Source organism: Cervus elaphus, chromosome 12 (genome assembly GCF_910594005.1).
Source record: "Cervus elaphus chromosome 12, mCerEla1.1, whole genome shotgun sequence".
In the NCBI taxonomy this organism is placed as follows: domain Eukaryota; kingdom Metazoa; phylum Chordata; class Mammalia; order Artiodactyla; family Cervidae; genus Cervus; species Cervus elaphus.
In genome coordinates, this window is record NC_057826.1 from 69,614,739 (window position 1) to 69,641,412 (window position 26,674).

The following is a 26,674-nucleotide window of genomic DNA, read 5'->3' on the forward strand; positions in this document are numbered from 1 at the left end:
GGACATGACTGAGCAACTAACATTTTTACTCTCTCTATTGTTACAATTGGTGAGATAGGTCAGAGAGCTGCCTGGACTAGCTCCCCAGCAGTCTTGCAGTTGTGCTTCATATTGACAAAATTGTGGAAAACAGTGATCTAAGCAACAAATAAGCTCGTGATGTCTGCTTGGCTAATCTAGTCGTTGTATTTATAACTATTATATGACAAGTACATTGTTTTATTAAGGTATTCTCTCTTTAGAGAGAATGTGTATATATATCTAAATGCTGCACCATTTTATATAAGAGACTTGAGCGTCCTAGGATTTTGGTATCCACAGTGGGGTCCTGGAATCAATCCTCCTCACATACCAAGGAACAGCTGTACTCTGGTACTCAAGAGAGTTTAGAGAAAGATGGAGGTGCTGTCAGCATGTAGGAGAACTTGAAGCCACAGAAACAAACCAGAACCTCAAGAAGCAGGGCGCAGAGTGAGAAGAGGACTCAGTATACGACCCTGAGGGTGCCATGACTTGTAGGAAGCACACACACACTGTTAATTTACCAACTTTTCCCCCAAATGGTATGAGTCACAGATTAGGACCTGAGCTTAGCTCTGTATTTTCTACAGACTAGATTGACTATCTGCTAGATATTTACCTTTTAAAGATCTGTTTTGTCTTTCTTCAGAATTAGTAGTATGTTCTGAATGATAAGGGTTCAACAAAAGTCTTACTTAATCTTTGGATTATTCGGGGCTCACTAGGTTTGAAAAGTTTGTAACTGGACTGTAGAGTTGGTTGTCAAGGATTGTGTATTAGTCAGGATTCTCCAGAGAAACAAGACCAATAGAATATATAAAGATATATGGAAAGAGATTTGTTTTGAGGGATTAGTTCATCTGATCATGGAACCTGAAAAGTGCCATGCTGTGCCACTGGCCGGCTGGGAGCCTGAAAAACTAGTGATATAGTTCCATCCAAACCCAAAAGCCTGAGAACAAGAGGACCAGTGTTGTAAATCTCAGTCTGAGTCCAAAAGCCCTAGAACTAGGAACACTGATGTCTGAGGACAGAGGGTGGATGTCCCAGCTCAAGTGAGTAAATATGCCCTTCCTCTACTTTTCTGTTCTATTCAGGCCCTCAAGAGATTGGACGATGCTCACCTGCATTGGTTAGGGCTATCTTCCTTACCCAGTCTACCACTTCAAATCATAATCTCTTCCAGAAACATCTTCACAGAAATGATGTTTTATCAGGTACTAGATGTTCAATCTAGGTACTTCTTAGCCTAGTCAAATTGACACATAAAATTAACTATTACAAGTTGGGGAACCTTACCTTTGTTAAAAAGTAATAGTGAGCAAGAGATTAAAGCCCAGGAATGAAGGGCTTTGTCTGTCAAGTTAGGCCTTTATCTAGTTGTAGTAGTAGTAACAGTAGTGGTGGTGGTGGTGGTAGTTAGTAGTAGCAATAGTAGAAGTAGTAGCTGAAATAGTTATAGAACAATATTAGTAATAATAAAGAAGATTTATAGTGACAGAAGAAAGTATTTACTCGGTGCTTACTAGATGCTTGTCACTATTATTTTTCTGTATTATTTTACTCAGTGTTCATAATAACCCTCGAAAACAGAGCTATAATTATCTTCACTATATAGATAAGGAAACTGAGAAACAGAGAAATTATATAACTTGTTCAAAATCACAGAGCTAAATAGGTAATAGGACTGAATTTCTAATGGGTAGTAGTAATGATGATTGTTGAAAAAAAATGTAACTAATAATCTTTATTTAGGTAGCTTAGATCGAAGAACAGCCAAATTTAGCTGGGTATATAATTCTAGAACTGATTAGTTCAATATTATGAAATAAAAAATGAAAGATAGAAATAGAAGAGAATCCCAGAGATTTCATGTAGACTAAAAGGAATTAAATAATAATTATTTGGGGGTTATGGTGAGTAATAAATGAGAATGATAGAACATTAACCCATTTTAAATATATAATAAATGTCAATTATTAAAGTGGCTTGACTTAGTGTGCAAAGAAAACTTCAATGACTGATATTTGTTTTCATGATCTATTGAGAAACACACACAGAAATACACCTATATATAATATTCAAGACCTTATATTTTCTTTTGACAGAACTTCAGATAAACAATATATGGTATAAGAATATAGCTGAAATTTTGATCTTGTTGATAATATCACTCACTACTCTGTGATCTATGCCATATTTGCATGTAACAAGAAACACTACACTTTGCCTTTTTTCTACTAATACAATGACTTTTATAAAAATAAAGTGGCTGGGAAGGTTAGAGAAAGGTCACAAGCAAATGTTCTTACAAAGTTGCTGAAATAAGAAAACAAAGGAAATAGCTCTTTTCCTGGAGAATCTATTTATTTTGAGCAAATTTGGGAAGATATTTCTCTATCATTTTAGAGTAGAAATTTTAAATTTGCTTTAGTCTTCAAAGACATGAGAGATTCCTGTTGTTCATTTTTGTTTATTTATTATGGCATCGTTTTAGGACATTCAAGGTTATTTTAGAATATCTCAAAGTATTACATTTATTTTTATGTGAAACGCTGTTGTACTTTGTAGGTTTTCAAGTTTGGAAAGACCAGAGTGTTAGTAAAGAAATCATCTCTCTGAAGTAGTTTCTTCTGTACTCCATATGTCTAGGATGACTTTTCTTTTATGCCTATTCAGAGAATTTCTGTTCAGTTTATTAGTAATCACCCCTAGTCACTTTTTTCATATCTGTTTTCTAGATAACAGTTCCCTAATTTATACCTGTGTTGTGTATGAGTCCTCCCTTAGTGTATTATTTTATACTTCCTTTCATTAACTCTCATCTTGGGCCTGTCCTTCCAAATCCCTGTGTTGTCCATATCCATCAAGGTACTTGATTAATTTTCTTTTCTTTTTAATCCATTCTAGCTTTCATCTGGAAACTTGATCATATTTGAAATTACATTTTTAATGGGTGTGCTAGATAGATAGGTTAGCCCTCATCTGTGGGGAATACTGCTGAATATACTGTTGGGTGTTCTGACTTGTAACTCTGTTGACAAGATTTCATTGTGTCCTTACTTGAGATTTCTTTATCCTCTATCATCTCTACTTCCTGGATGTTCCTCTGCCAATCATTTTTTTTTTAAGATACAGATAAAAATCATTGTATTTCTTTATCTACTTATACCATTGCTTATGATTATACAGTGGAATCCCTTACAATTATACAGTGGAAGTGACATATAGATTCAAGGGATTAAATCTGATAGAAAGCCTGATGAACTATGGACAGAGGTTCATGACATTGTATAGGAGGCAGTGATCAAGACCATCCCTAAGAAAAAGAAATGCAAAAAGGCAAAATGTTTGCTGACAAGGTCTTACAAATAGCTGTGAAAAGAAGAGAAGTGAAAGGCAAAGAGAAAAGGAAAGATATACCCATTTGAATGCAGATTTCCAAAGAATAGCAAAGAGAGATAAGAAAGCCTTCCTCAGTGATCAATGCAAAGAAATAGAGGAAAACAATAGAATGGGAACGACTAGAGATCTCTTCAAGAAAATTAGAGATATCAAGGGAACATTTCATGTAAAGATGGGTACAATAAAGGACAGAAATGGCATGGAACTAACAGAAGCAGATGATATTAAGAAGAGGTGGCAAGAATACACAGAAGAGCCATACAAAAAAGATCTTCATGACCCAGATAATCATGATGGTGTGATCACTCATCTAGAGCCAGACATCCTGGAATGTGAAGTAAAGTGGGCCTTAGGAAGGATCACTATGAACAAAGCTAGTTGAGGTGATGGAATTCCAGCTGAGCTATTTCAAATCCTAAAAGATGATGCTGTGAAAGTGCTGCATTCAGTGTGCCAGCAGATTTGGAAAACTCAGCAGTGGCCACAGGACTGGAAATGGTCAGTATTCATTCCAATCCCAAAGAAAGGCAATGCCAAAGAGTGCTCAAACTACCACAAAATTGTACTCTTCTCACATGCTAGCAAAGTAATGGTCAAAATTCTCCAAGCCAGGCTTCAGCAGTATGTGAACTGTGAACTTCCAGATGTTCAAGCTGGATTTAGAAAAGGCAGAGGAACCAGAGATCAAATTGCCAACATCCATTGGATCATCAAAAAAGCAAGAGACTTCCAGAAAAACATCTATTTCTGCTTTATTGACTATGCCAAAGCCTTTGACTGTGCGGACCACAACAAACTCTGGATCATTCTTAAAGAGATGGGCATACCAGACCACCTGATCTGCCTCCTGAGAAAACTATATGTAGGTCAAGAAGCAACAGTTAGAACTGGACATGGAACAATGGACTGGTTCCAAATCGGGAAAGGAGTACGTCAAGGCTGTATATTATCACCCTGCTTATTTAACTTATATGCAGAGTACATCATGAGAAATGCAAGGCTGGAGGAAGCACAAGCTGGAATCAAGATTGTCAGGAGAAATACCAATAACCTCAGATATGCAGATGACACCACCGTTATGGCAGAAAGTGAAGAGGAACTAAAGAGCCTCTTGATGAAAGTGAAAGAGGAGAGTGAAAAAGCTGGCTTAAAACTCAACATTCAGAAAACTGAGATCATGGTATCTGGTCCCATCACTTCATGGCAAATAGATGGGGAAACACTGGAAACAGTGGCAGACTTTATTTTGGGGGGCTTCCAAAACCACTGCAGATGGTGACTGCAGCCATGAAATTAAAAGACACTTGCTCATTGGAAGGAAGATCATGACCAACCTATACAGCATATTAAAAAGCAGGGACATCACTTTGCCAACAAAGGTCCATCTAGTCAAAGCTATGGTTTTTCCAATAGTCATATATGGATGTGAGAGTTGGACTATAAAGAAAGCTGAACACCAAAGAATTGATGCACTTGAACTGTGGTGTTAGAGAAGACTCTTGAGAGTTGCTTGGACAACAAGATCCAACCAGTCCATCCTAAAGGAAATCAGTCCTGAATATTCATTGGAAGGACTGATGCTGAAGCTGAAACTCCAATAGTTGGGCTACCTGCTGCAAAGAACTGAATTATTAGACTCATTTGAAAAGACCATGATGCTGGGAAAGACTTAAGGCAGGAGGAGAAGAGGACGACAGAGGAAGAGATGGTTGGATGGTATCACTGACTCGATACACATGAGTTTGAGTAAACTCTGGAAGTTGGTGATAGACAGGGAAGCCTGGCATGCTGCAGTCCATGGGGTCACAAAGAGTCAGACATGACTGAGAGATTGAACTGAACCATTGGTTCAATTTTTTTAAAGTTACTCAATCTGAGAAAACATTGTCCTTAAATAGAAATTTCTTAGAAATTTCTGTCAAACATCAGTGAATCTTAAAGGGATATCAAGTGAGAAAACATTTTGAAAGTACTGCCTTTATCTTCTCCTTGGAAAATGGTCTCTAGTTATTGGGATTTTTGGTAAAAAGAATAATTATTTCTCCCCAGACCTGAGAGGGTGAGTTAAACATATATTTTTTAATATACTTTTTTCCCCTGAATGTGGATTGTATATTCAGTAAATTATTCTGTTTCAAGTGGTTTTCTAAATGAAACAATTCATTTATAATTTTCAGAACATAATACAGAGTCACATGTTTATTTATTTTTTTAAACATGTTTTGCTTTATTTTCAGGAAAAAGAAGAAGTAGAGGGAATATCAGTAGGTGCTATACTCTCTGACTATCAGCGTGTTCGAGTAGAAAATGTGTAAGAGAACATTAATTTGTTTTATATTTTTTTTAAATGTAGTAATTTAAGAATGAGAATTAATGAAAAATAAATAATTGTACCCAAATAATAAATAGATAAAGTATTCTACATGTCCCATAGATAGAGGAGCCTGGTGGGCTATAGTCCATTGGATCGCAGAGTCAGACACGACTTAGTGACTAAACCACCACCATCACCACGTGTCCCATGAAACTAAATATATTGCCCTAAGTAACAAAAGTTGCATTTTTACTCTTTTTTCTATCTTTATGCATGAGAAAACTTACTTACTTACCATAAGGAAACATTATAATAAAAATTGAAGCAAAGGTTTTTTTGAAGTATTATTCTCAAATTTCCCTAATTTGAAATGGTGTAACTTTTTAATATTTTTTAACTCATTGTCATTTGTAATAAAAATCAGGAGCAAATAGAAGTAGTGTAGTAATATTTTAAAGGAAAAAATACATTAAGTAATATCTTCTTTGGTTCTTCAAACTCAGTTCTTACAAAAGAATATTCATGAGATTGAAATACTTCTATAAAAACCCATTCAAGTTTAAAGGAATTATTAGACTGTTACTCCTCCCATCTCCCCCACCCCCTATGTGAGATAATAATGTGGATTTTGAAAAAATTTTCCTTGTGTTCTGTCTGCCTGCATTTGCAAAATCACTGCAGATGGTTTTGCAGCCATGAAATTAAAAGACACTTACTCCTTGGAAGGAAAGTATGACCAACCTAGATAGCATATTAAAAAGCAGAGGCATTACTTTGCCAACAAAGGTCCGTCTAGTCAAGGCTATGGTTTTTCCAGTGGTCATGTAGGGATGCTAGAGTTGGACTGTGAAGAAGGCTGAGCGCCAAAGAATTGGTGCTTTTGAACTGTGGTGTTGGAGAAGACTCTTGAGAGTCCCTTGGACTGCAAGGAGATCCAACCAGTCCATCCTAAAGGAGACCAGTCCTGGGTGTTCATTGGAAGGACTGATGTTGAAGCTGAAACTCCAATACTTTGGCCACCTCATGTGAAGAGTTGACTCATTGGAAAAGACCCTGATGCTGGGAGGGATTGGGGGCAGGAGGAGAAGGGGACGACAGAGGATGAGATGGCTGGATGGCATCACCAACTCGATGGACATGAGTTTGAGTAAACTCTGGGAGTTAGTGATGGACAGGGAGGCCTGGCGTGCTGCGATTCATGGGGTTGCAAAGAGTCGGACACGACTGAGTGACTGAACTGAACTGATTTATAGATAGAGATGGATTGCATATCCCTTAGCCAAATGTTAAAAGTAATATTATTCTCATCCAGTTTTAAGTCATATTCTCTGAGAATATTTTGTGTAAAATCTTTGCTTTTGAATAAATTCAAAAGTACGTGATTTAATTGGTAGCCAAACTGTAGGTAGGGCTGACATCTATTTATTAAAGCTTTATGGAGACAATAAAAATGTGCTCCTGTTGGGAAGCCACTTTATATCTACATGAGAGAGGGGCCCATTGGATACTCAAAAATGGAGGCAAACTGTTTCTCAAAATGCAGTCTCAGGTACAGTTCAACAAATAGTTTAACCATACTATATACCATAAAGCACATCTATTCATTCCTGGGTTTCAGCACCAAAAAAGAGGGAAAAAAAAGCATATCTGCAGTATTTCTTTTTTAATCTTCCCTGGTGACTTAAATGGTAAAGCATCTGCCTACAATTCGGGAGATCCAGGTTTGGTCCCTGGGTTGGGAAGATCCTCTGGAGATGGAAATGGCAACCCACTCCAGTACTCTTGCCTGGAAAATCCCATGGACAGAGGAGCATGGTAGGCTGCAGCCCATGGGGTTGCAAAGAGTCAGACACAATTGAGCGACTTTACTTTCTTTATTGGGAGCCATTGGTCTACAAACTCAGTTTCGAATTAGCCAATCTCCAATTTGTAATTTCTTCATTATATTTTCGAGATACAAAGAGTTTAATAGATGTCACAAGCTCAAATACAGTAGTGATTTACAGAGGAAACTATTTCAACCATGATATTTTATACTGTTAAAGAATTTAAATAGGTAAAGAAATACATTGTTGTTTAGTCGCTAGTGAAGTGAAGTGAAATCGCTCAGTCATGTCCGACTCTTTTTGACCCAATGGACTGTAGCCTACTAGGCTCCTTATGTCCAACTCTTTTGCATCCCCATGGACTGTAGCTCACCAGTCTCCTCTGTCCATGGGATTATCCAGGCAAGAATACTGGAGTGGGCTGCCATTATCTTCTCCATGGCATATTCCCCACCCAGGGATCAAACCTGAATCTCCTGCATTGGCAGGCAGATTCTTTACCACTGCACCACCAGGGAAGACCCCAAAGAAATATGACTTAAGTCTAAAAATACTCAATAGATCAGGGATACCAAAGAAACAACCAAGAATTTTCCAGTAAAGCCAGAAAGGAATAAAATTTTCTTCAAAAAAACAACCAAAAAATCTTTACCTCAAAAATATGGAGAGAAAAATTTGGTTAGTAGACATTAAATATTGGTGATAGGACAGCAAAAACTGTAATGCTTGTGTTATGTGGGTAGTTACAGTTTTATTATTTTATGTTTATTAAATGCCTCAGCATTGTCTCAGCATTGATTTAGATGCTCAGGACATTTTACAAAGGAAAATTATATAAAACAGTCTCAACATTAAGGAAGATCTTGATTTCTTTGAAAGTCAAGGTATATGTGCAAGAAAAAAAAAAGTGGTATTAATATTTCTTAAGACCATGTATGAGCAAATGACCAAATATGTGGTACATTTAATAAGTATTGGGATTTTCTGCAAGACAGAGAGTTCCATGTCTGCTGGAGTAGTCATCCAGGAAACCTTACTGACACTAGGGATGGTGGCGCTTAGAGCTATATTTTTCCACTTGAAATTTGAGCTCAACCACTTACAGTGTGACTTGAGTGAATCACTTGTCTATACTGTTTATTGAATACCTAGTTTATCCAGGCATTGTGCAACAATTTAATCTATATTACTTTTAATTAATTATCAGTTAATCTATATTATTTTTAATTAATTAATCCTCCCTTAGGAAGTTATATCTAACTAAAGGCATGAAGCAAATGAGGGAAGTAGGGAACATGGCAAGTATGTTAGACAAGAGTGAGCAGGCTGGGGGAGTAGGGGTGGGCAGGCTGGAGTGTAGTGGGAGGTGAGGTCTGAGAGCCGACCAGTGTGGGATCCCTGCAGGGCTTATTTACTAGGAGTGATAAGGGAGACTAGAGCAGAGGAATCCCATGACCCATTTATGTTTTAAAAGGATCACACCGACTATTATATTGAAAATTATTTTAAAAGGACAAGAATGGAAATTTCTCTGGCAGTCCAGTGGTTAAGACTCTGTGCTTCCACTGCATGGGGGTGGGTTCAGTCCCTGGTCGGGAACTAGGATCCTGTATGCTGAAAGATAGTGGTGGCTCCTACCAGCATGTTACCAGCGGTACTGGTGAGGAGCGATTGTATCCTGCATTGTGGTAGATGTAGAATGTGAAGAAAAGAGGAATAAAGGCTGACTTCACTTTCTAATATTGTAGTCTTCTTAAGAACTTTGGAAAGAAATATTTTTGTCCCTATATATGAACTAGAAAATTAAAGCTTAGCTTTGACTTGTTAAAATCATGCAGCGAGTGAGTTTAGGAGGAAGTTTCAAACTCAAATTTGTCTGGACTCCAAAATCCAAATTCTTCTTCCAGCACCATAATGTACAATTTGTAGTACAATACCTGCAGCATATTAGGTGCTCAGCGTATGCACTTTTTGTTGTTACTGTTTTCTTTCTTTTCACTCAGACATGAATTCTTTTTTTTTTTTTTTGCTATCATTATAGTTATGCTTATTCTTAATTCTTTATGCTTGTTTTTGTTAAAATATCTTTTCACCTTTTTTCTCTTTTGTATTGAAGTATAGTTGATTTACAGTATTATGCTAGTTTTGGGTATATAGCAAAGTGTATATAGCAAAGTATAACAAAGTGTATAGCAAAGTAGGTATAGCAAAGTTTCAGTATATAGCAAAGTCATATATTTTCTCCAGATTATTTTCCATTATCAGTTCAGTTCAGTTCAGTCGCTCAGTCATGTCTGACTCTTTGCGACCCCAGGAATCACAGCACGCCAGGCCTCCCCGTCCATCACCAACTCTCAGAGTTTACTCAAACTCATGTCCATCGAGTTGGTGATGCCATCCAGCAATCTCATCCTCTGTCGTCCCCTTCTCCTCCTGCCCCCAATCCCTCCCAGCATCAGGGTCTTTTCCAATGAGTCAACTCCGCATGAGGTGGCCAAAGTATTGGAGTTTCAGCTTCAGCATCAGTCCTTCCAATGAACACCCAGGACTGATCTCCTTTAGGATGGACTGGTTTGATCTCCTTGCAGTTCAAGGGACTCTCAAGAGTCTTCTCCAACACCACAGTTCAATGCATCAATTCTTTGGCGCTCAGCCTTCTTCACAGTCCAACTCTAGCATCCCTACATGACCACTGGAAAAACCATAGCCTTGACTAGACGGACTTTTGTTGACAAAGTAATGCCTCTGCTTTTTAATATGCTATCTAGGTTGGTCATACTTTCCTTCCAAGGAGTAAGCGTCTTTTAATTTAATGGTTGCAGTCACCATCTGCAGTGATTTTGGAGCCCCCAAAAATAAAGTCTGGCACTGTTTCCCCATCTATTTCCCATGAAGTGATGGGACCAGATGCCATGATCTTAGTTTTCTGAATGTTGAGCTTTAAGCCAACTTTTTCACTCTCCTCTTTCACTTTCATCAAGAGGCTTTTTAGTTCACCTTCACTTTGCCATAAGGGTGGTGTCATCTGCATATCTGAGGTTATTGATATTTCTCTCAGCAATCTTGATTCCAGCTTGTGCTTCCTCCAGCCCAGCATTTCTCATGATGTACTCTGCATATAAGTTAAATAAGCAGGGTGACAATATACAGCCTTGACATACTCCTTTTCCTATTTGGAACCAGTCTGTTGTTCCATATCCAGTTCTAAATTTTCCATTATAGGTTATTATAAAATATTGACTATAATTCCAGTTCCCTGTACTACACAGTAAACCCTTGTTGTTTGTCTATTTTATATATATAATAGATAATTTTTATCTGTTAACTCATATTTCAATTTATCTCTACCCTTAAAAAAAGTTTCAAAGTTGGGTAAGAGTTGTTCATATAACCATAGATATTATAAATTTAATCAGTATATGATTATTTCCTATTTATTAGGATATAAATTTATCCTAATTAATATGATTATTTTATTAGGATACAGTTATTTGCCTATTTTGCATAAGCTTTGCACTTTTGACTCCTAAGGAAGTTCTAAAAACAAGAATAATCATCCATTAGCATTTGGAAACTTTTTTGCATAGATTTAGTCTTCCTAAAATTAATATTTCTAATCTGCCTGGAGATTTCATTTTATCTGTTTAGGAATAGCTTGTGGAAATTAAATATGTTTATGTTGTATACATAAACTTCATTATACAAAACATACTTTTTAAAGTATTTTATATGCTAAAATCCTTGAGAGAAGCAGTATGTTTAAAATCAAAGTAATTGCTATGGATCTAAGTATAGAACATTAAAATGTTATGTGATTTTTTTAAAAATTATTTTATAGGTGTAAAAGGCTTAATCTCCAGCCTTTAACTTACCTTTGGCAGAGAAACCAGGAAGATTTGCTCCAAGAGATGATATCATCTAACATTCAAGCAATCATCATAAAAGTAGCAGCTCTAGGTATGTAGCCAGAGTTTCAAGGGAGCTGTCTGTCACCACTCAGATATTCTGAGTTCACTAATAAACAGTTACAACTTAAAAGGAAGATTGACTTAGAATATAAAAATGTGGAGTTATAAGCTAAAGGAATTGAGTAAGGGGAAGTTTTAGAATGGGCTTTTGATTATTTACCAAAGTGATTAGTAGTGAGTCTTTTTTCTTTTTTGGCTTTCTTTTTTGTTCCTAAATGTATAACTGTCTCTAAATTGGTATTATATTGTAGTCCTTCAGTTTAAGTTCCTTTTATAAGATATGGAATTCAGATTCATAGGGAACAAAAAGTATAGATTGATTATTTTTTGAAGCTCTTTAAAATCTGTATTTGGCACAACACATGATATTTTTATCTTTTTTTTTAACACACCTTGAATAATGCTAAGCATCACTAGAAAGATTGACCCTCTGGTTTCAGAAATATGCTGGGTAGTGGATTTTTGTTGAAGACAATGAGAAATTCACGTTTGAGACAGTGTCATTTGATCAGTTAGCATAGACACAACAGGCAGGTGGTAATCTGATTCAAATATGGATATTACATGTGAACACATTTAATTTGTTGTTTTGAATTTTTATAATTATATTCATGTTCAAGAAACCATGGGGTTTGAGCCCAATTCATTTATTTCACGAGCCTATTACAGTAAATGCCCTGAAGCCTCAGGGTTCTCAAAGCCTAAATCATATACCTCATTTGATAGTGTATACCTTGCTGATCTCTGAAATAACAAGGTCTCAAGCTGTGGAAGATGTTACAAATACATTCACATTTTAAACAGCGTTAAAAGGAAGATTCCATAGTATTTCTTCTTGGTAAACACCAAGCTACTCTCTTCTTGTGGAAATCAAGGTGTTATCTTTAGTGGAAAGCCTTATTTAGAGAACATGCAGTTGATCTCCTTAGCTGTTAAAAAGAAAAAAATGAGGTGGTTTTGTGTTCTCATTTTTGAGAAAATGTTGCTCAGCAACTCTTATGATTGAAATTCTCACTACAGATATATTTGTCTTGAGTTTCCCTATGAATGTACAGAGTATGCTGTCACTTTCTTTGTTGCCCACTTGCAGATTTTCTAAGATTGCATAGTTCCATATTGAAGTTCATGTGACACGTCACTGGACAGTACATATTCTGCCCCTAATACTGCTAGAAAATGGAATAGATTATAACCCTGAGAGAACCTGCCCTGTTAGAAAAACAGAGCTATAGAATATGACCTTACTGTGACTGATATTACTTTTCATTTGTGTGTCTGTATGTGTGTGCACCTCTGTGTAAAGGTTGGAGATGGTGATTAACGGTATTAAACTTTTGGGTAAAGTATAAAACCAAGTTGATTTGTCCTTGACATTCCAATGACAAAAGTATATAGATCTGATTTTAACAATTATAGCATAGTTTCTATTGATTGACTATAGGTGTACAGAGACAGAAATTATTCTCAAGAACACTATTAAAGAAAGATTTGCTGAGTGGCACATTCCTTCTAAAAACACAGATATAAATGATGCAGTGTAGGTTTTCAGGCTTCCCCCTGCCCTGCCCCCAACATATACACACTTTAATTTTCAGAAGAAGTTTTAAGTAAAACAAATGGAACAATAGGACCTTTCCATGTGGAGAAGGTGTCAGCAAAGTTTTGTGGCCATAAAATTATGCAATGGTCTTATATGAGGGTTGGCTCTGTGTGGATGTATAGAAACATATTTCTAATAATTGTGTTACATAACCTCAGTGTCTTACAGGTATGAGTGAACTCATGAAATTTTCATATTAATGACTTAGTATTTATTGATGTTTCTGGTATTTAGACTTATTTAAACACTATTTCCATTATTGGATTTCAGAACAATCCTGCCATTTAGAAATATTTATTTTTAATGGTATAAGTATTACATGAAAACATTCTTGCCATATATGGTAAATTTTCACGATACAGAAAAAATTTGTTGTATTTTCTATCAACTCTTCTCTTGCCAATCGTTCCCTTTCCCAGAGATACCACTGGAGTGATGCTGATCATCTTTTTCTGGTATGTGTATGTATAATATTAGGACTTCCCTGGTGTCTCAAATGGTAAGGAATGTGCCTACAATGTGGGAGACCCAGTTCGATCACTAGGTCAGGGAGATCCCCTGGAGAAGGGAATGGCAACCCACTCCAGTACTCTTGCTTGGAGAATTCTATGGACAGAGGAGTCTGGCAGGCTATAGTCTATAGGGTCGCAAGGAGTCAGACACAACTGAGCAACTAACATACACACACATATATGGAGCATATTCTGTATGATTCAACCATATAAAATTCAAGAATAGAAAAAAATGAATCTACAGTGTTAAGAATCTGGAAAACTGTTATCTCCAGGAGGGCAAGTATTGACTAGGGAGATACTGGCAATGATCTAAATCTGGATTTGGGTTTTGATTACATAAATATGTCTGATTTTTTAAAATTCATTAAGTTGAACACAGATCCATTGGCATAAATGATGTCATGTGAGTAGGTCATGAAAACCTTGCTCTTGGGAAGTGAAGAAACTATTCAGGGGGAAGTAACAGATCTTCCAACTTAGTTACCTTGCATAGGGTCACATAATTTAAAAAAAAAAAAAAAACTTCCAAGCCATCCAAAAGAAAGGAGGCAAAAAGGAGGAAAATGAAAACATAGGAGAAAAGATATATATGTGTTCTCCAAATATACAAAATTAACAGAGATGTATCTGGAGAATCCCCACACCACCTTTTGAAATTAACCAACATACTTCTATTAACCCACTAATCAAAGAAGAGAGTAGAGAATTGAGAGAAAATTGAGAGTTGTGAGATACAAGTAAGCTCATATTATATAATTCCATTTATGTGACATTTTAAAAATAGAAAATTATAGACACATGGTAAGTAACTGGATGCCAGATGCTGGGAGTTGGAGAAAGGACTGACTGCAGAGTGGGAAGATGACAGCATCCAACTTTTCTCATTAACTTTTTTAGAGTGGTGGAAATATTCTGTATAATTATGTTGATGCTTGCATGCCTGTATATATTTACTGAAATTTTAAATTGGTGTATTTTATTTTAAAGCCATTTTAAAAAAGAAAACAAACATGGCAGTGAATTAAAAAAATTTCCCAAAGCCAAGAACTGGAATATTAGCTGACAAGTAGACTACATTGGACCTTTACCAAAAGCCCCAAGAGGCTGCAAATGAGTGTTAACTGGGATGATACCTGTTTAACACTAAGCCAGATTTAACTGAGGCAACGTTGGGAAGTATGGTTAAAGTTTGGAGCAGCCAATTCCCCGTCCTTTGGCCCACTTCAGTATAATCTGACCATTGTATACATTTCACTGCTATAAATACACAGAAATGGACAAGAAATATCTCACAGGTGTGCTACATTTGTTAACATCTGTAGAGCAGCAATATAATTGAAGACTGAAACAGGAAATTGATGCACTAGTTAATTAGAATGGCCAGAAAGGAAAAAAAGATTTAATGATTAGCTTAATTAAATTATTTAGTGCTAACATTGACTATGGTAGCAAGTAATGCCAAGATTCTACTCGGAATACTTCTGGGATTGGAAGGTAAGAATGAGGTGATGGGGGATGATTTAAGTATACAACTATCTGTTTTTCCCATTTTACAAGTTTTTTCTTTTGTTTTGCCTGATGTCTTGGTCCCAGGCCTGAACTTAAAGTTACATGTACCAAAAGAAAATGTTATCAGTGCAGAAAACACAATATTAACACTACTGAATCTGACAGTGCCTATCCTTAAAGACTCTTGGGAGTATGTCACAGCTTCACCCACGGAGGTAAATTAAGGCCTATGTCTAAACACAGGGCCATGTGTCCTGTGATTCTTTATCTGTCAAAATCTGTAATATCAACCTTGGAGTGAGTCCAAGGAGAAGTGTTAACAAGGCTGCTTTCTTACTGCTCCCATGGTTTTATAATACACCTACTGAGCCAGAAAGGCCAATCATAGGGGAAAGGGTATAGGTCAAAACAGGTTGTAAATGGAATTCAAGGGTATCAGAGGAGATGGGAAAGCACTTATAAGTAGATTACAATTCTAGCAGAGTGCAATCATGTGACCTCCATGCCAGCCCCTCTGAGCTAGAGAATAACACACTTAAGGCATCCCTCTCAGATCTAATACTAACTACTTATGTTGAGAGGAAACTCTGGACCTCTTTTCTAGAGAGAATGGAAGTTGATGATATATGAGCTTTACCTGAAGATTTTACCTGGGCAATCTGAAGCAACAGAAGGACAAAGTTCCAGTTGATGGTTCAGTGTAGGGGTGGTTTATTTACTATAACTCAGTTATTGATTTGTTGTCTATAGTTACTGTTCTGATCATTTTTCTGATGATAATTACTAATGAATTATATAGGTGAAAAATTCTGAACAGTAGAGCTTTTTCATTCTTTGTGGGCATAAAACAAAACAGTATGTTGCTAAGACACCTACCTAGGTATAATGGAAAGCAGATTTTTACCGCCTGTCATAGCTTGATCTTAGAGAAGGAAATATCAGCCCACTCCAGTGTTCTTGCCTGGAGAATTCCATGGACAGAGATGCCTGGCGGGCCACACAGTCCATGGGAGTCACGAAGAGTCAGACATGACTGAGAGACTAATACTATAGCCTGATCTAGTCCTTCAAATATAGAATATGTGAATGTAATGGACTTCATTTAAATCACTGCAGAATCACTACAGTGTCAACCCCAAAATCACTGCAGATGATGACTGCAGCCATGAAATTAAAAGATGCTTGCTTCTTGGAAGAAAAGGTATGACAAACCTAGACAGCATATTGAAAAGCAGAGACATTACTTTGCTAACAAAGGTTCATCTAGTCAAAGCTATGGTTTTTCCAGTAGTCATAAATGGATGGGAGAGTTGGACCATAAAGAAAGCTAGGACCTGAAGAATTGATGCTTTTGAACTATGGCATTGGAGAAGACTCTTGAGAGTCCTTGGACTGCAAGGAGATCCAACCAGTCCATCCTAAAGGAAATCAGTTCTGAATATTCATTGGAGAGACTGATGCTGAAGCGAAAGCTCCAGTACTTTGGCCACCTGATGGGAAGAACTGACTCGTTGGAAAAGACCCTGAAGCTGGGAAAGATCAAAGACAGGAGGAGAAGGAGACGATAGAGGATGTGATGGTTGGATGGCATCACTGACTCAATGGACATGAGTTTGAGCAATCTTCAGGAGTTGGTGATGGACAGGAAGGCCTGGTGTACTGCAGTCCATGGGGTCGCAAAGAATGGACACAACTGAGTGAACTGGACTGAATGGACTTCATTTAAGGAAATTGGAACACTGCTCTTGAGGGAGATGGACTTACTAGAGATACAATGAATTGATGCTACTGATAACACTTTTCTGGAGTTATGCAAAGTACATTTATGGAAAACCTGTGACGGCCAGGAAGAGCTGTGTTTGGTATAATATGCTAATTGATAATCTCATGAGATTTACATATTGTGTACAAACCATTTTTGTAAACTATACAAATGTCACTAATGTACCATGGTAATAACACGTGTTGTGGCTTGATTACTATTTCCTCTACTGTGCTAGATGTTCTGTATGGATTTTTGATCCTGACTTTTCGGTTCTATATTGGACCAAAATACATAATATTCCTGAAAGCTCTTCATGATGAAAAGAACTTACTAGTCCAAATATAGACACTAGAGGGAGCGCTTTTCCAGGAGACTGACTACATCTAGAAATGGCCCTGGAGGGACAACAGAGCTCTAAATAACTGGGCTAATAATAGAGTATTTACTTTCATGGAACATTGTGTCAGTCAACAGTATTGGAATAGGGCCTAAATACTTACCCAGAGGAGACTATGGGATATTCAAATCATATGGAAATTGCTGTGTTTAAAGATCAACAATCAGGAGTATCAGAAACCAAGCTAAGGATGCCAGTTAGCATACTACCATTATCATAGATTATGGTAAGACATTACTGAACATGTGACCCTTATGCTTGTTTTCTAATGGCCCAAGTACCACAGATCTAAATGAAATTTGCCTTTTCATGGTGCATTGGTGGAGATTGGACAGATAAAGGAATAACACTGTTGACCTGAAGAGAGCATGTTGCACAATGACATCTGGAAACCAATGGCTGCTAAAACCTATACTGTGATGTCTGGGATACAGGTAAATCCTCAAACAAGATGGAATCCACAGTTTAATTGAACAGTAATATCTCTGGTCACACCACCCTAGTCACAGTGGAAGTGAATGTATGCGAAAGAAAGTTGATTTTGATGTACAAGAAATGAAGAATGGTGCTTTAATTCTAATTGACTCTTTATGTCCTCCTGTGCCAGAGCATATGTGTGACAGATATATGTATGACAGATATATGTATGACAGAGCATATGTATGACAGAGCATATGTATGACAGAGTATGACAGTGAAGGACATGGAGAGTTGTTCTGATGGTCCTTGATCTCTGCTTGATTTACTGTGTTGTTTGTTTATTTCTGTTCTTTAAATTATCAGTAAAAATTGGTGCTGAATAAGGTCTCAGATTTGTTTGAATCTGACTTGACAATCCAATCTTTTGGTTTAACTCAATTTCTCGTTTATTTTGTACCACATTATATAAGTAGGGTTGTAGAGAAAATGCGTTTGTGCTTCTGCACAATTAGGGCTTTCTGAGCAAATTTTACAGCAACTTGGGACCTCAGTTAAAAGCACGCATTAGAGTTTAATGTATGATGGAATAGACAGAGAGGACTCCAGAGAGGCTGACTTCTCTGGAGGTCTGTGTTTACATTTCCAGGGTGGAGGGATGAGACCTGGACCTTGGGGACATCATCTCCTGGCTGTAAAACTGGAGACACTAGTTTTATTCCTCCCCAGAGAGATTTTTTTTTACGTTACAAAATGAAGGCACAAGTCTTTGCTTTTACTTTTCCAAAGAATCTCTCAGAAGGAGACGGGAAACAACTGTCCCCTTTTTCTTAAGTAAATATGCAGCTTTATACCTTACCTACAGAGGATGCAACTATTTGAAAGATTGCATCTCATTCTCATCATCTTGCTTCTGAGTAAAGAGCTGGCACCAAGAAGAACCAGAATGGAATTATCTCTTTACTGTCTGTATGAGTATTATCTGTTCTGCTCCAAGAAATTCATGTTGACTTTCAGCATGTTAATAAATATGTATATTAAAATTTTCACAATGTGTGAAACAGTTTCAGAATCACAACGCTAATACCCCCACCATCACTGTAATTGTTGAAAACAGTTAAAAATAATTTTTTACATGTGCTCTCCTGAATTTCACTTATCTCTTAAAAGTTCTATATCTGTTTTGTCTGAGCTTATAACTTATATACTGTACACTATTTATAACAGTTTTATGGAAATATAATTAATATGCCATGCAGTTCACCCATTTAAAGTGTCCAATTATTAGTATATTCATAGTACATTCCCATCATTATGTCTTTATATATTTGCTATTCTGCACATTTCCTATGAATGGAATCCTGCAGTGTGTTGTCTTTCATGACTGGCTTCTTTCCAAACCTGAAATAGTGTTTTCAAGGTTTACCTATATTATAGCCTGGATCAGTATTTGATGTCTTTTTATTGCCATATAACACTCCATAATGAATAGTCCCTTTCTTTATTGCTTGATTCAGTTTGCTCACACTCTGTTTAGGAATTTTGTACGCATGTTGAAAAGAAGGATATAATCTTCTTTCCTAGTAGTGACATATACGGGCAATAAGGTTACCCTGGCCTCATAAAACTTAGAAGTGTTTCCTCTTTTTCTGTTGTCTGAGAAATTCTCCGTAAGATTGGTGAGTCAGTAGGTAATTTCTTAATTTTTCTTCTTATCCATTTTCATTTTATCATTTAAAGTTAACTATTTTTCATGATTTTTTAAAAAAATTTCTATCTTTTGGTCTGTGGGATATTTTAATGTTTCACATTGTTCTAAGAGGGATTAATTAGCTTTAATTATAATTAGCTTTAATCTTTTCAAAATTATTTTTCAGCTTATAATTTTTTAAATATTAATACAAAAAATACAATAAAACCTTTTCAGTCCTTCCTAATCAATATAAGGAATTTAAGGGACTAGCCCATAGACAGTCCAGAAACTGTCCTATTTGGGATCCTTATATCCCAATGATACTAAGGATTGACCTTTGATTCAAAATGGCTTGCTGTATTTTTTTCAGTAATATGTTTAACATGATGGGCCTTATATGTTCTATTTTATAAGCTGAAAATAAAGGTGAATAGAAAAAAGTTTTATAAGAATATAGCCATGCTCATTTGTTTACATATTGTCTGTGGATACTTTCTTGTTACAGTGTAAGAGTTGAGTAATTGCAAAAGAGACCATATGGCCCACAAAAACCAAAATGTTTACTGTTTGGCTTGTAGAAAATGTTTGCCAATTCCAGAAGAGACCTGATGGGATTTCACTCTAGTCAGACAATTTTATTGGTAACTAGGTATCTTTGAGGGGATTTGAGACTCAGAATCCTGCCTCCAAAGCATTCTCATGGGAGAATGCTACTGATTCTTTGTGTTGACAAGGTATCTTCATTCAATTCTTATTTCTTCTAATTTAAAGGAACTTGAATCCTTGCCTGTATGTGTTTGGTATACATTCTTTACTTTTTCCAATATTTCTCCCCCAGTTTCTACTCCCTGAAGTTTGAACACACATTATTGTTACTATGTATATAGTTATTTTATATATATAGACACACACACACACAGGGGCTTTCCTGGTGGCTCAGACAGTAAAGAATCTGCCTGCAATGCATATGTATGTTGTTGTTGTTGTCCAGTCGCTAAGCTATGTCCGACTCTTTGTGACCCCATCAACTACAGCACGCCAGGCTTCCCTGTCCTTCACTATCTCCCAGAGGACTTTGCTCAAACTCATGTCCATTGAGTCAGTGATGCCATCTAACTATCTCATCCTCTGTCACCCCCCTTCTCCTCTTGCCCTGTGTTTTCTAGAGTCAACATTTGCATTTCATGATCTGATTTATAGAACTTCTTTGACACAATTATATATCTGACTGGGTTTTGGTTCTTGACACCAGTTATTTTATGTTACAACTTCCCTTCCCTTAACTGTTTTTTTTTTCTTCTTAATTTGTTCTGGTGAAATATGTCTTCAATATTTATTCAGAAATTGTATGTATTTCAAAAATTTTTTTTCTTGAGCTCAGGTTGTCTTTCTTTTGCTTTAACATATGAAAGTCAACACATGTTTATGGATAGTTTTTGAGTTTTCTCCTTTTGTAAGTAACGTGCTTGCTTGCTTGTTTGTTTTTCATATATTTCCTTTACTGTTTTATTTTCTTGTTATGCAAAAAGAGAGACTTAGTTGTTGTATAATTGTGCTGCAACATAAATCCAATTCACCTCTCTATTTCCACCTCTAAAAATCACTGGAAGTTTTCCATGCAGCAGATGGAATATAGGCAAGACAATTAAGCCTGTGGTTTTCAGTAGAGCTAGGAGATGTATTTTTCTTTTTTGACAGGTTCAGAAAAGTCAGTGTCTAAATTGTGGTTAAATCTTGGGACTTTTTTACTTCCTGTATTATACTTTTAATCTCACATTTTTATCTGCTTTGTTAAAGATTTTTCAGGTGTTTCAGATGAGATATAGTTATGATTTGGGATACTAGAATAGTATCACAATTTCAAAATAACAGTGTTTTTAAGTGACTCAAATGGTTTAATTTGAAAGATAATAGATGATTTCATAATTGACTTACACCAGTTTTTCAGGGAGAAAATGTTTGTATTAAGCAATTAAAAACATAATTATAATGATTATTGCACAAAGCCCATCTTTATAAGGTCTTAAAGAGCAAATGCTATACTACAAATAGTTTTACATAGTGATTAGATTGAAAGTGACTGATTTTATTTCATTTTATTATTTGGGTACTAGATAAAGAAAGATTTTATAAGAATAAATTTGTCACCTGCCTTAGGCGGGAGTAATTAGATGTAAGCAAATTTAATGGAGTCTGTGTGCTCTGGGGCCATTCAGCTGTGCTTCAATAATTGCAACTTTTTTTTTTTTTCCAAGTATGAAGGTTGTTTAACATATCAGTAGCAAAAATGTTAAAGTATAGGGTGTCCATTTATCTTTTAGGTAAATAACTATATGTACTTTATATGCAAAGAAACAATGAATGGATTAACAAGTAGTAGACTACAGTCAGAAATGAATGTTGCTGATGGTATGCAGTTATTCTGTTTCCCTAGTTCAATAGCATTAACATGACTTAAGACTACTTCCATCCTCTGTTGTCCTTCATTCTGTTTACCGCACTAAAAAAATTCAAGGTTTACTTAAACAATATATATTTGAACAAATAAGTATTATATTTTGATAATTTTTAATTCAGTCTTTACAAATTAAAAAGGTTTAATGTTTTTCCAAGACACAGATCCACAATAACAAATTATTTTTTTCTCTTTCCCCCCCCCCCCCCCAAAGTGTAGGTTTATCTATTCTGTACAAAATCTCCTGGAATCTAGCTCCTGTTAATCACTATTCTGATTTTGCCACTCCTCACTCATAAAAACTACACACCAATACTCAGTGAAAACAACATTATTAAAATGTTATTTATATCAGGAATAGGTTTTTTCTCATTACAGAAATCCTTACAGTATTGAATTCTGTTGATATTTAAAATGTGATTTAACTTATAGTTTTTCAAAGACATCTTTTGTATAAAGAATCAGAGTATGAGTGTGTAAGAATGTATGTCTGCAAGTAAAGATAAAACAAATGGCTTAATAATTAATTCATGTTTAATTAAACAAACCTCATAGGAAGTTGATAATACGTTAGTATCAACATGTAGGAAGGCCTGTGTTGATGTATCACATCATTCTTTCTCTATCCTGCTCTTTCATTCTTTTAAACAATTATTTGAATAAGCACTTGCATGGTATGCTGATTAAATTTGTGACACAGAGGTTCTTGGGATCACTAATACTTTGAATGATAGAATCAGAATACTGACTCGCATTATTGGCTGGAACTAGAGACTAAATCTGACCAGGTGAAATGTAATGGAGGTAATATAGAGTTCTGATTTTTAATCCCTAAAACCAGCTTCAAAACATAGAATGGGTGTGATATAGCTTAACACTAGGACTTGAGAGAAAAATCTTTGAGGTTTTGATTTTACACTTACATGTGTAACTTGTAGGTACAAAGTAGGTGCTGAAGCAGCTAAGGAAATCTGAGGGGTTGCATTAACAAACAGGATAAATATTTGGATCCTCAGACTAGGCAAAATCTATTCCTTGGTGGGGGGGAGGGGACCTGAAAATAAAACCAATGATGAATTATTGATGATATTGATGAATAATCAAATATCTCCAGAAAATGTTAAATATGAAAAAAATAAAAATTTTTTTTTATGTTTCTTATATTTCCTTTAAGGAATGGAAATTGCTTTTTTAAACCGGGGGAAAGATTGGAGTAAGATGGGAAACAGAAACACCTATAATTCAGTGAGTGGTGAGTGACCAGAACATTGAAGGGACAAGAAATGGTACCATAGGAGGACCATTTAGTTCAATTCAGTTCAGTTGCTCAGTCGTGTCCAACTCTTTGCGACCCCAGCACGCCAGCCTTCCCTATCCATCACCAACTCCCAGAGCTTACTCAAACTCATGTCCATCAAGTCAGTGATGCCATCCAACCATCTTATCCTCTGTCATTCCCTTCTCCTCCTGCCCTCAATCTTTCCCAGCATCAGGGTCTTTTCCAATGAGTCAGTTCTTCACATCAGGTGGCCAAAGTACTGGAGTTTCAGCTTCAACATCAGTCCTTCCAATGAACACCCAGGACTGATCTCCTTTAGGATGGACTGGTTGGATCTCCTTGCAGTCCAAGGGACTCTCAAGAGTCTTCTCCAACACCACAGTTCAAAAGCATCAGTTCTTCGGTGCTCAGCTTTCTTTATGGTCCAACTCTCACATCCATATATGACTACTGGAAAAACCATAGCCTTGACTAGATGGACCTTTGTTGGCAAAGTAATATCTCTGCCTTTTAATATGCTGTCTAGGTTGGTCATAACTTTTCTTCCAAGGAGCAAGTGTCTTTTAATTTCATGGCTGCAGTCACCATCTGCAGTGATTTTGGAGTCCCCCCAAAATAAAGTCTGCCACTGTTTCCAGTGTTTCCCCATCTATTTGCCATGAAGTGATGGGACCAGATACCATGATCTTAGTTTTCTGAATGTTGAATTTTAAGCCAACTTCTTCACTTTCCTTTTTCACTTTCATCAAGAGGCTATTTAGTTCCTCTTCGGTTTCTGCCATAATGGTGGTATCTATCTGCATATCTGAGGTTATTGTTATTTCCCTGGCAATCTTGATTCCAGCTTGTACTTCATGCAGCCTGGTATTTCACATGATGTACTCTGCATATAAGTTAAATAAGCAGGGTGACAGTATACAACCTTGACGTACTCCTTTCCCAATTTGGAACCAGTCTGTTCCATGTACAGTTCTAACTATTGCTTCTTGACCTGTAAACAGATTTCTCAGGAGGCAGGTAAGAAGCTCTGTTGTTCTCATCTCTTGAAGAATCTTCCACAGTTTGTTGTGATCCACACAGTCAAAGGCTTTGGCGTCGTCAATAAAGCAGAAGTAGATGTTTTTCTGAGACTCTTGCTTTTTCAAGGACTATTTAAAGGAACCATATATTTAGGCTGAAGTGAAGGCAGCAGGTTACTGGGCCAAGGAGAATGGATATTATTATAGCAGTCCATAGTATTTGAAAGTCTGCTGATACTTTCTGTTGCTTCAGAGAACAATTCTAAGAGAAAGTGGAAGCTGTATAGTGAAGCAAATCTTGGTTTGGTATCAGAACTTTCTGACATTTGAAGCTCTCAAATAGTGGCATTAGGAGGTTGCCGTAGGCCCTTGTGTGACTTTCTTCAAGCTTCTACTGCATGCCCTTGCTCTTTCTTATGTAAAACTGTCCCCTCATGTTGAAAAAGAAGTAATCTGAGGTTGAAGAACTGAGCTGACTAAGGTTGCTTTGGGAAGGAAATTCCATCCTTCCCCAAAGACTTATGGCTCTATTCATGAAGGGTAAAGGTTTGCCCCCATTAGGTAACTTTAGAACAATATGCCACTTGCTCTGAGGGCAGTTCTATAGAGAGAATTTTGGAAATTGATTGATTAAAGGCGAATATGTATTCTACTGGAATAAGCATATATAGTGTGCAAAGGTGGCCACTGTGAAGGTGACAGCCCTCATTTAAATACATAAAAATCAGTCTCATTATGACTTCTTAGTTTTCATTAAAATCTGAAGCTTACATGGAACATGAAGAGAACTTTAAACTAGTTATGGCTTTCAGATTCCACTTGTTAGGTAAAAATTTTGTTACATGTTTATTTTACCCTTGCTTGTTGGTCTCTTGCTATATGTTTGTTTTTTTTTCTTGACTTGGAAGCACATGATTTAGAAGGACATTTCCCTACGGGCTTCCCTGGTAGCTCAACTGGTAAAGAATTTGCCTGCAATGCAGGAGACCCTAGTTTGATTCCTGAGTCTGGAAGATCCCTGGAGAAGGGATAGTCTATCCACTCCAGTATTCTTGGGCTTCCCTGGTGGCTCAGATGGTAAAGAATCCAACTGCTATACAGGAGACCTGGGTTCGATCCCTGGGTCAGGAAGATCCCCTGGAGGAGGGCATAGCAAGGCACTTCAGTAGTCTTGCCTAGAAAATCCCATGGACAGAGAAGCCTGGTGGGCTACAATCCATAAGATCGCAGAGTCGGACACGACTAAGTGACTAAGCATGTACACATGTCCTTCCCTACTGTTACTCCACATCTTGTCTATAGTGAAATTATTTTTTTTTAAACCGAAGGTGAACTGTGTGTCTGGAAGAGGTAACACAGTGTTAGGGAAGAAAAGAGAAATTGGCCCTGAAACTTTGTTTTCATTACTTAGCAAGTTTTACAATTAATGACTGAAGTTTCTCTTGTGGCCTCTCTTCCCAAAGACTGTGCTTATTTATTTTTCCCAGTAGTCTCATGTGACCTTGTTAAAAGCTTCATGTAATTCCCAAATAAATTACATTTACTGGTTTACTTCTATCTAGTATTTTATTGACATTTCCAGATAAGTTTAATAGGATGGAGAGAAACAGTGTTCTCTTTATAGACTCAGTGGGTGATTTGACCTTAGCAGGTTAACCTTATCCTGATGTTGAAGGAAGCTATTCTTAATTAGACTCTATCAGTTTCTCCATTATCACTTGGAGAGACACTGGTCTGTACTTCTATAAATTGTAATTTGATTGTTTTTATTTCTTACAGAAAAACTACCATATTAGAAAAATAGCAGTATTTGAAAACAGTTGTGATTTTCTGAATACATTGCATATTCTAATCTGTAGCAGAGCCATTTCACACTTTATTTCCTTCAGAAACTCTCAGTTGAATACCATCTGGCCGTGGTGATTTATTACTGTGGAATTTCTCAAGTCGCTCTATTATTTCCTCCTAGGAGATTGCTCTCTGCTACTGCCCCACTGATTTTTCTCAGAAAGTGCCCTTGGAATAGTCGTTTCCCCACTATGCTGTGCAGCAAAGGTCAATGTCAAATAAAACGGAATTAAACTTCTCTGCTGTTTCTTAGGAGAAGGAAATGGCAACCCACTCCAGTGTTCTTGCCTCGAGAATCCCAGGGACGTGGGAGCCTGATGGGCTGCCGTCTATGGGGTCACACAGAGTTGGACATGACTGAAGCGACTTAGCAGCAGCAGCAGCTGTTTCTTATCCTCTTATTGTCCTTATTGCAAGTCCTCACTGATGGGGAGAAACTCAGCAATTAATCCAGCCACTCATGTTGGCTACTTCATCTTCATGTTATTTTTTTGTCCTTTTAATTTTCAAATTCCTTTTTCCCCCAACAATATATTTTTGGTATTTAACTCAGAGCAAAAAAACACAAATGTGAAAAAAAATATTCTAAATACTTTCAATGTATTCATAAGTGACTGTATGAATTATTTCCAGGTTTTTTTTA

At 36.6% G+C, this 26,674-nt stretch overlaps 1 protein-coding gene across 1 annotated transcript in view; it reads left to right on the plus strand.

Annotated features, from left to right (window-relative positions):
* The window catches only part of DPH6 (diphthamine biosynthesis 6), a 192,961-nt gene that overhangs the window by 91,114 nt on the left and 75,173 nt on the right, over positions 1-26,674 (plus strand). Inside the window, exons 4-5 of the mRNA XM_043919412.1 lie at positions 5,664-5,737; positions 11,405-11,523. Of these exons, the coding sequence (XP_043775347.1) occupies positions 5,664-5,737; positions 11,405-11,523 (193 nt within the window). The remainder of the gene's footprint in view (positions 1-5,663; positions 5,738-11,404; positions 11,524-26,674) is intronic.